At 41.5% G+C, this 14,565-nt stretch overlaps 1 protein-coding gene across 1 annotated transcript in view; it reads left to right on the top strand.

The window, feature by feature from the left end:
• The first annotated feature begins 249 nt into the window (after positions 1–249).
• The window catches only part of rpgrip1 (RPGR interacting protein 1), a 58,131-nt gene continuing 43,815 nt past the window's right edge, over positions 250–14,565 (top strand). Inside the window, exons 1-9 of the mRNA XM_041236724.1 lie at positions 250–334; positions 2,471–2,524; positions 3,108–3,240; positions 7,157–7,398; positions 8,472–8,580; positions 8,861–8,875; positions 9,343–9,486; positions 12,744–12,849; positions 13,122–13,145. Coding sequence (XP_041092658.1) covers positions 250–334; positions 2,471–2,524; positions 3,108–3,240; positions 7,157–7,398; positions 8,472–8,580; positions 8,861–8,875; positions 9,343–9,486; positions 12,744–12,849; positions 13,122–13,145 — 912 coding nt within the window. The remainder of the gene's footprint in view (positions 335–2,470; positions 2,525–3,107; positions 3,241–7,156; positions 7,399–8,471; positions 8,581–8,860; positions 8,876–9,342; positions 9,487–12,743; positions 12,850–13,121; positions 13,146–14,565) is intronic.

Genomic DNA, 14,565 nt, shown 5'->3' with positions numbered 1-14,565 from the left:
ATCGATTTGCACTGTTGCATTGTAAACCTGTTCAATCCAATCTCAAATACTCTAATCTAGAGGAATATTTCCAGATTCAATTTAAACTTCATGTTTTTTTTTCCTTACAGGTGATTCCAACCACAATACCTATTTGCTATGAAAGAAATGGGAGCCAGCTTCTGTACTATACTGTAGGTAAAACTGTAGGTTATTGGCTGTCTTTGAGTGAGGATCCCGCGTTCTATTGGGTGTCCCGAGGTATCTGCAATGTCATTGGTTGTTGACGAGACAGTGGGGGACCTCCCAGTGAAAGATGTGGGACTGCAACCCAACATCATCGCCGCAGTTCAAGGTACAAGATTGCAGGAGGCGCTGCACAGTCGCAGCTATGGGGAAATGTGCTTGAGAATGAATTCAATAGTGTTTGTAGTGGCATCCTTTTTAAATCATCAGAATCTTATGATATAGTTTACCACAGCAGGAATGACGTGTCCCTTCAGATGTAATATTAATAGAGAGTCACTCTTGGTTCAATGTTTAACTATGCTGCACTTAAATGACTTAACTGTGTCAACTCATTTTAAGATTTTACAGACTTCAATCATGCCCCCCCCCACATTCCTCTTTGCTCTATGCTAAATAGACTCCATTCTTTCAGCTTATTTCTGTACTTTAGCAGCAGTACCAGCCCCATGCTAATCCCTCCATCACTGTAGCAGCAGTAACGTTAGTTTACCTACCGTAAACCTGGTTCCCTGAAAGAGAAGATGGCCACCAAAACATTGTTATGGGATACACTCCTGCCTATTGGTAGGTGTCACTGAGCTCTTTCTATCAAAGCTGCCGATAGGCCCTCTCCCCTCGGTGACAACCTCGAAGGTACTTAACCGCATTGGAGACTCGCTCTCTTCGTGATGAAACTGTGATGTCGACCCCGTGGTTGGTGGCCATCTTCTCTTTCAGGGAATCAGGTTTACAGTAGGTAAACTAACATTTCCTTTCAATTCAAAGAAGGTCATAAAACATCGTTATGGGAAACGTGTACCAGAGCCGTCGTGAGGGCGAAAAGAATGGCAGCATATGAGGGACGCTAAGTCCTGCCTGACCAAGGCCAGCGGTGTGAGCGTGCAACCTCAAGGTCAATAAGGGATCGAACCTGGAAAAAGTATGTGGGGTAGCCCAGCTCGGGGAGCCACGTCATGCGGTCGAAAGATGGAATGGCGTGGCTCTGCCTGCACTGTCCAGGGGACCTAGTAACCGCTAGTAACCGAGGCAACCTCAGAACTGGGGGCCATTGCAGCCAGGAATTCAGGCTTCTCCTCGACCTTCATATCCAGAGGGAAAGTGGACTCCCCCCACGAGGTGACGATGGAGAGCGCTTCCTCGTCCGAACAAAGTGCCCGGTCAATCCGCTCGCCCTTCTCTCCCACAGAGAGGTAAAGGGGCGGTACAGAGACTGCAACCGGCACAGGGGGTGGGATAGATGCCACATGGGGGCCCACGGCCGGAGCCGGAGGGGCCTGCCTCTCCAAAAACTCCATGATCTGACCAATCTGAGCTTTCATATCCATAATGTCCCATGTTTTTAAAATACAAAAACAGTTAAAATATTACAGGACAGATGGGGGAGAGCACACTATCTATTGATTGTGAGACCTACACCCAAGGGTGAAGGCCACAGCCCGCGTGGATCTCAACCCAACAACGAGGGAAGCCTTGGTGAAGAATATATGGCTGGCCTGGCTGAAGCAGCCACGCTGCGGCTAGTCCTCTGCACAAGCACGGGGATACGCAGCTACCATCAAAACAAGACCCAACCTGCAGCCCACAGGTGGCTGGTGGGCTAACTCGACAACGGGGACAAGGCAAGCCCAGCCCCGTGGAGTAACAATGCTCTCCGAAGGAAGAAAGAGTGAAAAACACACACAATTCATAACAATAATACTTACCATACTAGGTCGGACAGACAGAGAGAAGCAGCCTGACTCAAGCAGGTGCTGATAGTTAGAAACAAAATATAAAGGCTACGAATTTAAAACTACTGATTCCGAGAAAAGCAGCAAAGGCCAGCTTTCACTACGAAGTGCAGGGGAACTTTTTTCTTTTAGAAGAAAAAAGGGCTCAATGCAACACAGAGAGGTCTTATCGTACCAATCTTGAGAAGCGAAAAGAGAGCGAGTCTCCCCTGCGTGATGGCTAAGTACCCTCGGTAGGCGGGTCCAAGGGGGGGTCACCGAGGGGAGAGGGCCTATCGGCAGCTTTGATAGAAAGAGATCCGTGACACCTACCAATAGGCAGGAGTGTATCCCATAACAATGTTTTGGTGGCCATCTTTGAATTGAAAGGGAACAGCCCCATGCTAACCCCTCCATCGCTGCTTCCAGCATCCATCACAGCAGCCAGGTTATTGAAGACCTGCAGACTAAGCATGGGAGACTTCTTATTCAGACTGACTGCACAACATAACAATCTGTTTTTTATTTTTTAGATGCTGTTCACAGTGTAAAAACTTGGAGGAAACCACAGGTTTTAAAAATGAAAGGTAAGTCAAAGAAAGGTGACACTGTAAGAAACAAGTTGACAAATGTTTTGGCTCCGTGTCATCTTCAAGGGACTTCATATTCTTGCATATATCTGGAGAGCATGAAACTTGGTATGAAAATTATTTAGCTCAAGTTATTGAAAATATCAGAGTCTGGTGGTATAAGGGGCTGCCAGTCTGTCTGTACATCTGTCCATCTTTAAGACACACTTACATTTTTCCATTTATCTGTAAAGCCGTTTATTAAATTGTGATTCAACATTTCATTGCTGATTCTTGTTCTCAGTACATTTTTCATCATACTTATGGCTCTGATTTGAATTCACAGCCTGGGCAGGGGGTGTATGTTACTGACATGCTTGTTCCACCCAGAACTGCTCTGTGTAATCTGTGTGCGTGTGTGTGTGTGTGTGTCTGTGTCTGTATAATCTGTGTGTGTGTGTGTGTGTGTGTGTGTGTGTGTGTGTGTGTCTGTGTCTGTATAATGTGTGTGTGTGTGTGTGTGTGTGTGTGTGTGTGTGTGTGTGTGTGTGTCTGTGTGTGTGTGTGTGTGTGTGTGTGTGTGTGTGTATCTTTTACTCAGAGTCGGATGTGAAGGCCCGTCAGCGTGTATCTAAAGTGACCCGCGAGGCCCTGGAGGATCACTTCCTGCGTCAGCATGAGGAGAACCTGCTTCTGAAACAACACATTCGCAGACAAGAGGAGAAAAGCAAGAGGTACCAAAACCTTTAAACATGGCTGCTTCACTCTCAGTTTCTTCTAGTTCTTTAAGTAGTTTGTTTTAAATTAGAGTGCCCAATTATTTTACCCCCAATTTTTTCCCCAATTTAGAATATCCAGTTATGTTTCCTCCCTGCATCAACTCCCCACAACAGCTCAGGTGAACTGAAGGTCAACGGACGTTCTCTAATCCCCAAGCCAATCAGCTCTTAACACCCAGGAGCTCCACAGTGGATGTCAGTGAGCTACCACCCTCTGGAGGACAAAATCAGCCTTGCAGGTATCCTCCTGAGCTCACCAGGTGCCTGGCCAGTAGGGGCCGATGTAGTGCAATGAGGAGAAACAGTCCCTGATGATTTTACTTGTGGGAGCACCAGAGCCAATGTGACTCTCCCTCCGGAAAGCCCATTGAAGACCAGCGCCAGACTCAATCTCGTTAGCAGCACATCACAACGCAACTGTCACTAGGGAAGCTCCCACAGGTGTAGATAATCTTTCCTTTAGTCTCACATTGGTGATGCCAAAAGCCTCTCAGCAGCAAGGCCTGTGGCTACCATGCTGAGATTAAACTGTTTAAAATAAGTTTCAATGATGTGATGAAATACAGAAAAAAACATAAGAACATAAGAACATAAGAAAGTTTACAAACGAGAGGAGGCCATTCGGCCCATTTTGCTCGTTTGGTTGTTAGTAGCTTATTGATCCCAAAATCTCATCAAGCAGCTTCTTGAAGGATCCCAGGGTGTCAGCTTCAACAACATTACTGGGGAGTTGATTCCAGACCCTCACAATTCTCTGTGTAAAAAAGTGTCTCCTGTTCTGAATGCCCCTTTTTCTAAACTCCATTTGTGACCCCTGGTCCTTGTTTCTTTTTTCAGGCTGAAAAAGTCCCTTGGGTCGACACTGTCAATACCTTTTAGAATTTTGAATGCTTGAATTAGGTCGCCACGTAGTCTTCTTTGTTCAAGACTGAACAGATTCAATTCTTTTAGCCTGTCTGCATATGACATGCCTTTTAAGCCCGGAATAATTCTGGTCGCTCTTCTTTGCACTCTTTCTAGAGCAGCAATATCTTTTTTATAGCGAGGTGACCAGAACTGAACACAATATTCAAGATGAGGTCTTATTAATGCATTGTACAGTTTTAACATTACTTCCCTTGATTTAAAATTCGACAATTTTCACAATGTATCCGAGCATCGTTAGCCTTTTTTATAGCTTCCCCACATGGTCTAGATGAAGACATTTCTGAGTCAACAAAAACTCCTAGGTCTTTTTCATAGATTCCTTCTCCAATTTCAGTATCTCCCATATGATATTTATAATGTACATTTTTATTTCCTGCGTGCAGTACCTTACACTTTTCTCTATTAAATGTCATTTGCCATGTGTCTGCCCAGTTCTGAATCTTGTCTAGATCATTTTGAATGACCTTTGCTGCTGCAACACTGTTTGCCACTCCTCCTACTTTTGTGTCGTCTGCAAATTTAACAAGTTTGCTTACTATACAAGAATCTAAATCATTAATGTAGATTAGGAATAGCAGAGGACCTAATACTGATCCCTGTGGTACACCGCTGGTTACCACACTCCATTCTGAGGTTTTTTCCTCTAATCAGTACTTTCTGTTTTCTACATGTTAACCACTCCCTAATCCATGTACATGTGTTTCCTTGAATCCCAACTGCGTTCAGTTTGAGAATTAATCTTTTGTGCGGGACTTTGTCAAAAGCTTTCTGGAAATCTAAATAAACCATGTCATATGCTTTGCAATTATCCATTATCGATGTTGCATCCTCAAAAAAATCAAGCAAGTTAGTTAGACACGATCTCCCTTTCCTAAAACCATGTTGACTGTCTCCCAGTACCCTGTTACCATATAGGTAATTTTCCATTTTGGATCTTATTATAGTTTCCATAAGTTTGCATATAATAGAAGTCAGGCTTACTGGTCTGTAGTTACCTGGTTCAGTTTTGTTTCCCTTTTTGTGGATCGGTATTACGTTTGCAATTTTCCAGTCTGTCGGTACAACCCCTGTGTCAAGAGACTGCTGCATGATCTTGGTTAGCGGTTTGTAAATTACTTCTTTCATTTCTTTGAGTACTACTGGGAGCATCTCATCCGGCCCAGGGGATTTGTTTATTTTAAGAGCTCCTAGTCCCTTTAACACTTCTGCCTCAGTTATGCTAAAGTTATTTAAAACTGGATAGGAACTGGATGACATGTGGGGCATGTTGTCAGTATCTTCCTTTGTAAAAACTTGTGAAAAGTAATCATTTAACATATTTGCTATTTTTTTTTCTTCCTCTACGATTTTGCCATTTGTATCTCTTAAACATTTAATCTCCTCTTTGAATGTTCTCTTGCTGTTGTAATATTGGAAAAACATTTTGGAATTGGTTTTAGCTCCCTTAGCAATGTTTATTTCTATTTCTCTCTTGGCCTTTCTAACTTCCTTTTTTGACTTGCGTTTGCAGTTCTGTGTACTCTTTCTGCGTACTTTCTTTTTGGTCCTTTTTTAATGCTCTGTAAAGTGCCTTTTTTCGCTGAATATTTTTTTTTAATTGATCTATTAAACCATTTTGGCAATTTAGTTTTACATTTAGATTTGTCTACTTTAGGGATGTAATTGTTTTGCGCCTCTAGTACTACATTTTTGAAGAACAACCATCCTTCTTCTGTGGGTGTTTTCTCTATTTTACTCCAATCTACTTCTGTTAGTCTCTGTTTCATACCTTCATAGTTTGCTTTTCTAAAATTGTAAACCTTAGCTTTAGTCTTTACTTTTGGGGATTTAAAAAACACTTCAAATGAGACCATGTTGTGGTCTGAGTTTGCCAGTGGTTCTCTGACCTCTGTTTTAGTTATTCTATCTTCGTTATTTGAAAAGACTAAATCAAGGCATGCCTCCCCTCTAGTCGGTGCCTTGACAAATTGTGTTAGGAAGCAGTCATTTGTCATTTCCACCATTTCTATTTCATCCTTCGCGCTACCCACCGGGTTTTCCCATTTTATTTGGGGGAAGTTGAAATCCCCCATTAGTATGGCTTCTCCTTTGCTACACACATTTCTAATGTCATTGTATAACAGATTATTGTGCTCACCGTCTGAATCTGGCGGTCTATAGCATGCTCCTATTATTATGCCTTTTGAATTTTTGTCTGTTATTCTGACCCATATTGATTCGGTTTTATTTTCTTTGTCCAGGTTTAACCCCTGGGCTTCAAGACTGTTTCTTATGTATAGCGTTACCCCTCCTCCTCTTCTGTCCTGCCTGTCTTTCCTATACAGTGTATACCCACAAATATTATATTCGTCCCCATCACTCTCAGATAACCACGTTTCTGTAACACCTATCACATCATAGTTACCTGTTAGTGCAGTAGCTTCAAGCTCTAGAATTCTCTAGAAAGAAATGGAAACCAAGTACCATGAATAACACGTGTGTAACTAGGGGTAGATCGTCTCGTCGAATAGTCAATGAATTATTATCCTGTATTTGATAATATCTGGTGCTCTATTTGCATGAGTACAGTTTTGTAACACTTTGCTGTTTTATACTGCTTGGAATTTTTTTAACAATTTATGAATGTTCTAAAATGTCATGGATTGCAACCACACTTCTCTCCTTCTAAAACCTTCATAATTACTTCACAATCACGCGTGATTAGTCAACTGCCAGTTTCTTAGGTAGACCATCAGTTTTGTATTCAAATAGTCGACTATTTCATGCTCCCCCTATTCCATGTCCCCCCTATTCCATGCTACCCCTATCTGGTGCTCCCCCTTTTCGGTGCGCCCCCTATTGGTGCAATAATAATCTGTTGTTCTAAACACTTTCCAGTCCCCCTTTAAATCTCTGTAGGCCTATGTAAATATTTGAGTTGCTCTGTACTGCTCCCCTGTTCCAGGATGGCTACAAAGCTGCTACGCCTGTCCAGTGGGGCTGGAATCCCAATCAGGGACTCTGAACTGGAGGATATGGTGGAGGAGCTACAGCACCGTGTCAGTTCACTGGAGCAACAGAGGGAGGCGCTACGCTGCAAGCTGAGTTCGGCCCGCCAGCTGCTGCAGATCCAGGGGGACCGGCAACACTCTCCATACAGTCACGTCCCCTCGCGAATCGACATGGGGCAGAGCAGCACACACAAAGGTCAGGGAGCCACGCTGGGACCCCCGTTGTTTCTAATAAAACAAAATATTATAAATGTTTGTCATGTTATTTTGTTAAAAGAGCTCAAAAAGCATAATGCATTTGCTCCTCTTTGAGTACCAATCATTGCCATTCCTATGACTGGCCTGTTTTCATAAAGGAATGAAGTTGACCAAAAGTGTAGCATTGAAGTGTCTGCAAGGAGTGGTTAATAACAGTTTTTTAAAAAAAAATTCCAGGTCACATAATGTGTGTGTCTTTCATATATGAAAGTGTGATATCTAAGAAATGATATCTAACTCATATTAGTTGAGTGTACTGGAATTATTTTGTTAGCACCATGTACTTTAGTGTTAATAAATGTGTTACATGCCAGTCACAAACCTGTAAGATCCAAATGCTAAATGTGTGTTATAGAAGTAGAACAGGCTCACCAAGAGAAAGACCTTGGTGTTATAATAGACTCATCACTGTCAGCAACCAGTCAGTACAGGGCAAGCAATCAAAAAGGAAAACAGAATTCTGGCTATATGATGCACTGGCGAGACCACAATACACTGTTACACTTAAATACTGATGAATTTAAAAAAAAATGCTACAAATATAGTAAATTCAGTGACAAACAAGTATTTCCAATGTCTTCAATTCAATGAAAAACATTTCCACAGGAAGTCTTTCTCGGTGTCTTCAATGTTGAGACCAGACTAGAATACTGTGTCCACTGTGTTCACCACAATGGACAAAGACATTGTGGCCCTGGAGAGATTCCAATAAGCTGAATAATATAATGGATTAAAGGAATGAGCTGGGCGTTTATTTAGCCTAGAGCAAAGAAGAATTAGGAGGGACTTGATTTAAGTCTTAAAATCCTAATAGGAGTTGACAGACCACAGCCAATACTCTGCCAATACCAGGACCAGAAGACACAGTTGGAAATTAAGTATTGGACAGGGGTAGGTGACATGAGGTTACCTAACCATGTAGTTCATGTGGAATCACTGCGATCTTTTAAAACCTGACTTGACAAGGTGTTGAATCTGTGATATAATGATGGTGTGTGTTCTTTCTCTCAGGTCTGAGAATTCAGGGCCCTAATATGGCGGCCAGGAGGTCGACTCAAACTGCCCCTCCTAGATACAGACCCAACATGCTGGACGAAGCGAGAGCTGAAATCGAAAGACTGTGAGTATCAGCAGTGACAGGATCCCATGGGAACAGCACAGTACGGTGTAGCAAAAGATCCCATTCAAACCGTTTCACTAAAAGAACTTGAAAAAGACTTCTAGTTAAAAGTTTGTCATTGGGTTGAAGTTTCTTGTAGTATTTCTATATTCAGCACGGCTCAGTGTTCAATAGTTATGGATGATATGCGTGCCATAGTGTTTATTATATAGAGTATGATGAGCTCCTTTGACATTTCTTCCCTTCTCTCTCTCTTTCTCCTCCCTCTTTTTTCTGGCAGTTATTCCCAGCTGAGGTTAGTACATTCTCAGCTCATTCACTGTAGAAAAAAAAAAAAAATAGTGCTTTACTGCTTTGGTATCTGCAAACTGTAATAAAGCACAGAGCAAATAAGGAATCAACCCCTTTTCAAGCATAACTGATTTGGTATCCCCCTGGTAAAACACAGCACAGTGTAGTAAAGCACAGAGAAGATAATGAACCAGCCCCCTTCTCAAAGCACAAATTAGATAATGAACCAGCCCCCTTCTCAAAGTGTACTGCTTTGGTATCCCCCTGGTAAAAGCACAGCACAGTGTCGTAAAGCACAGAGAAGATAATGAACCAGCCCCTTCTCAAAGTTTACTGCTTTTACTGTAGTTTTTCTGTTTCGATCTCTGCTGCTGATAGAAATGAACGATCACTTTCAAGTCTGTGACAGTGGCAGGTGGAAATGTGGCACGTTCCTCAAAAGCAGTTTCCTTTTTGAATTCCTCGATACAGAGCCACGATCAACGAGGCCCAGCATTCAAAGATGGCTGAGCTGGAACAGACAGCTCAGCTCCTGAAGGAGACTCTGAGATCCAAGGAGTCTGCAATTGAAGACACGCTGTACCAGTTGAGGAACCATCAAGCAGAGGAACACAGGTATGAGCCAGGGGTCCCCCAGAGAGGAATACCCAGACAGGGGTTCCCCAGGGAAGAACATCCAGACAGCGGTCCTCCAGCGAGGAACACCCAGACAGGGGTCCCCCAGTGAGGAACACCCAGACAGGAGTTTCCCAGTGAGGAACACCCAGACAGGGGTCCCCCAGAGAGGAAAACCCAGACAGGGGTCCCCCAGTGAGGAACACCCAGACAAAGAGTAATGTAAGGACTGACTCCAGTGAACTGGCCCCACTGCCTCACCATTCAAAAAACAGATGAACATGTGCTGGTGGGTGAATATTACCAAGTGATTTGTTGTTGGGAATTTAACACACTGAAAGAGATTCAAAGGTATAAAAAATCTAAGTACAATCTTTGATTATAAACATAAAGATAATTTTGTGCGCTGAACACATTTCATAAAGGATGTGTTTAAAGTCCATGACTAATATATTTAACTATAATGTATTTCACCAGAGTAAAACTAGAAAATACACTTTAATTGAGAACAAGTACGTACAGCAACAGCCCAATTATGTAGTTATGGTGTAAGGCCAGGAAAAAAAGCAATTATGGTCAGTCTAAAAGCAAAAGCACAAAATAAATACAAAAACATTGCATTATATTATATTAGAGATCCAAAGTAGCGGATGGAACGATCCCTATTTAAATAAGAGGATCTACTATTTTTTTTTTCGATTTAACCCTAAATTGCTAACGTAAAATTAGTCCCTGGAAAACAAAGCAAAAGCAAAACATAAAAAGCAATCAAACAAATGAAAACAGACTACCGGCACTCTGCCCTGCAAACAAATACTTTGATGCCTTTTGGTTTAAACTGGTCATGTGACTCCACATGCCAGACCCCTTTCACTTAAATGATGTATTTTTAAAACATGGATTAACGATAATATAATGTTATTTGATGGGAACAATTATGCACATTTATAAACTGAGATTTAAGAATGAATGAAAATAACAAGCAGTAGAAAATAATAAATCAGTTATCGAACTAACGACAAGCAAAATGACAGCTCAGACATGGCTTATGTCCCCCTCAATTCAGGATGTCCCAACAAACAATGCGCCTAGGAAAGCTTCTCACATCAACCTGTGTCGAGTTTTATTTTTATACATTAACAGTACATACAAATGCCCAGGCTGTGAAAGGCTTCATTCAAATCCCATCTGTGTGTGTTTCTCCAAGAAGTGGTTAATCTTTCAATTTTCACTTTCTTATGCATAATGTAGCCTCACTGCCTGTGGGTCGACCCACTGTAGCATGTACTGCTAACATTGACTTTGACAAGCACAAGAACTTATACATTGAAAAAAAAAAAAAAACTGCTGTATTTTCTTACTGCTGCATTTGTATTTTAAACTTGGAAGAAGTTTTTTAAAAAGGTCTACAGTTTGCTTTTGGAAACACAATGTTATTTGTGCCACATTGTATTCTTTAAGTAATATTTTAAGTACTGTATGTGCATTTTGACTTCGTTGTTTTTTTCTTTCTTTTTATTAATAGTAAAGGCACCTCTATTGATTTTTAGGACAGTGTTTCAGATGTAGAAATAAAGACAACTACAAGCTGTTGGTGTAACAGCCGGGGTCAAAGATACAATAACACAGTGTGCTTTAACAATGAGCCACAAGATGGCGCAAACCTGCAGTGTAACATCCATAACATCTCCCTTTTTTAATAAACAAAACCTGCAACTTGAATTGCATTTAAATTGGAAATTTTGAAACCGTTAAAGCAACTGTCTTTCTTTACATCGTGCTGTATGATCAGTACCTAGAGCAGCAGTCCGATACAGACCCCACTGAACTGTTGTTAATGAAGCAGCTATGTGATCGTGCAATGACCAAGAGGTCCTCTAATCTAAAGCAATTTAATTACCAGATTACTTCCAGTCCTTATAAACGTGAGTATGGTTATACCACTGTAGGCTATATTCTATTGCAATTTTGTTAGCACTGTGCCTACTTTAAACTTTATTATTACTGTATTAAAAGCCTGTATTGTTTTCTAAAATATATATTTTTTTGTATACCGGTATGATCTAAATGTTTCATGTTTTATTCCTTTGCAAACTGGATTAAAGCAGATTGGATAAACGGGGTTCTACTGTATAGAGAAAAAGTGAAACTTAAAAGTGAAACCAAATGGAATGTTATAGCAATGCTCATTATATTTCAAACTGCTATGTGCAGGTTGTTTTTTTTTTGTTTGTTTTTTTGTGCTGCTTTTTCGACTAGATGATCTACCGAATTCTTCTGATGAGCTGCAGAGATTCTTTTGAGAGGATAAGATTTAACTCATAGTTTGAGAGAAAATAAATAAAACTACCCAGGTAGAACTTAAACTAACAGAGAACCATCCTAGGACAAATTCCTAAAAGGAAAAGAATCCTGTAGATTCTTATTTCTTTCATTATTTTTTTTAGCATTTAGATATGCTAATGAGGTTGCAACCGATGTGCAATTGGTGATTCATTTTTCTGTTTTAGTTTTTTTCTTGTGGGGAATACAAACTGTAAAAATAAATTTGCCAGCTATTACAACATACATTTGTAACTTACTGAGTGATTATTAATCTTAGTGTTAAGAATTGTCATTCCTCTTATTTCAGGCCTTATCAAGATTTGTGCTCAATGTCACAGGAAGTGGTATACCTATAAATTACAGGTGTTGCAACATGATACATACATTTTGCTTCAGAAAGCCCTCTTATCCCAAACAATCAGTGAATACATGTCAAACTTCACATTTTAATCACATCTGACTATCAAATAAGTGTTTAACTCCAGCTGGGTGAAGACGGGCCCTTCTTAATAATCTTGAGATAAGCAGCAAAACTCTAGTGCCTGTAATGCTGTAATTGGAAAGGTAATAATACAGCTGGAGAAACATCATGTTCCTTTATCTGGAATTCTAGTATTCTCCTGCTTTGTCAGGGTTCTAGCACCATAACATGTGAACAACAATTTTGAAATTTTTTTGTTTGTTTGTTTGTTTTTTTTTTTTTTAAAGATATAATCAAACTTGTTTTATTGAGGACAGAATGTTACTTTGATATTTGTACTCCTAGAATACACTGGAAGACCCCACCGTCCTATGAAAAATGCCTAAACATATTTTCAACACACAGGACTATGCAAAAATGCATTGTAGGTGTGGTTGTGCCTGTGGTTCGAGTGCAGGGTCTCCACAGCTTGCAGTACTGCCTCTCGCTAACCCACTGTCTCCCCCCTCAGGGTGACTATCAGGGAAAATGTGGATCTGATCAGACTGCAGAAACAGCTGTCAGACAAAAGTACTGCCCTGCTGGTAATGCAGGAAAAGTGCAAGACACTGCAGGAGGTCAGTCTGTCAGTCGTGTGTCTGTCTGTCTGTCTGTCTCTGTCTGCACCTGTGTCTGTCTGTCTGCTTCTATTTGTTTGCTAGGATCTGTCTCTGCCGGTGTCTGCCTGTGTGTCTCTATCAGTGCTTGTATGTCTGTATGTCTCTATCAGTGCTTGTATGTCTCTGTCAATATCTGTCAGTGAGTGTTTCTCTGCCTGCCTGTCTCTGTCTGCATTTTGTGTGGATGTATCACAGGTGTTTCACTTATTTTATGCTTTCTGTTCTAACAGGTATATGAAACCCAACTGGAAGAGGTAAATATATTTTAACAGATTAATACAGAGCATACATGTATTTATTCACTGACTGCTTACCAAAATACAAAACACAGGCTGTTTTGGTATTGTTGAATTTGCACATCTGTGTATATGTTAGGACCCCCAACCCAAAATACGCACCCATCTAGATCGAGTTTCGTGGTGGGCTTGTTTTTCGAATGACCCATTGCGATACTGCTACAGTACCACATTAACTGTGCAGTACACAACAGAGTACCATCATAAAATAACACATCAGCAACCTAAATATTCTATATTTGTTTCATTCTAACAAATAATAACATTAATAAAATAATCTGACTAGTGCAACAATTCTACATTGTTGGAATGTATTTTTTATTGCTTTGTCCAGGTTACAATATTTCAATCAATCAACAATCAATCAATGTATTTTATATAGCACCTTTCATGGCAATGCCATCCCAAACCGCTTTACAGGAAGAAAAAATATATAAAGTACAATGTCATAACTCAAATAAAAACAAGATTACAAAAAACTATTTATTGCCAAAAAACAAGCGTTTTTTAGCAGTGCTTTCACAAATAGTGGCAATGAGTCCGAAAGTTTAGGAGCACTAGTGGAGAAACTCCAACTTCCCAGAGTGACACACCTGGTCAAGGGAACAGCCAGCACCTCCCAGATTGACACGCCTGGTCAAGGGAACAGCCAGCGCCTCCCAGACTGACACTCCTGGTCAAGGGAACAGCCAGCACCTCCCAGACTGACACGCCTGGTCAAGGGAACAGCCATAACCTCCCAGTCTGACACACCTGGTCAAGGGAACAGCCATCACCTCCCAGACTGACACGCCTGGTCAAGGGAACAGCCATCACCTCCCAGACTGACACACCTGGTCAAGGGAACAGCCATCACCTCCCAGACTGACACACCTGGTCAAGGGAACAGCCAGCACCTCCCAGAGACTCCTGGTCAAGGGAACAGCCATCACACTGACACACCTGGTCAAGGGAACAGCCAGCACCTCCCAGTGACACACCTGGTCAAGGGAACAGCCAGACTGACACACCTGGTCAAGGGAACAGCCATCACCTCCCAGACTGACACGCCTGGTCAAGGGAACAGCCATCACCTCCCAGACTGACACACCTGGTCAAGGGAACAGCCATCACCTCCCAGACTGACACGCCTGGTCAAGGGAACAGCCAGCAGCTCTGAGACTGAAGAGCACAGATGACCCCTAGGGATGTAGGGATGCAGTTTTAGGGCCAAATATTTAGGGCCAGTTTCCCAGACACTTGAAGCTCAACAGAAGAATCTTACAAATAACCGGATATTTGAATGGTAGCCAATGCAAAGTTTCCAAGCAGATGTAATGTGTTCAGTTTGTTTTGTACTACTCAGTGTTCTTGAAGCAGCATTCTGTGCCAGCTGCAC

This window comes from Polyodon spathula, chromosome 42 (genome assembly GCF_017654505.1).
Source record: "Polyodon spathula isolate WHYD16114869_AA chromosome 42, ASM1765450v1, whole genome shotgun sequence".
In the NCBI taxonomy this organism is placed as follows: domain Eukaryota; kingdom Metazoa; phylum Chordata; class Actinopteri; order Acipenseriformes; family Polyodontidae; genus Polyodon; species Polyodon spathula.
This window is presented reverse-complemented; position numbering and strand designations above follow the sequence as displayed.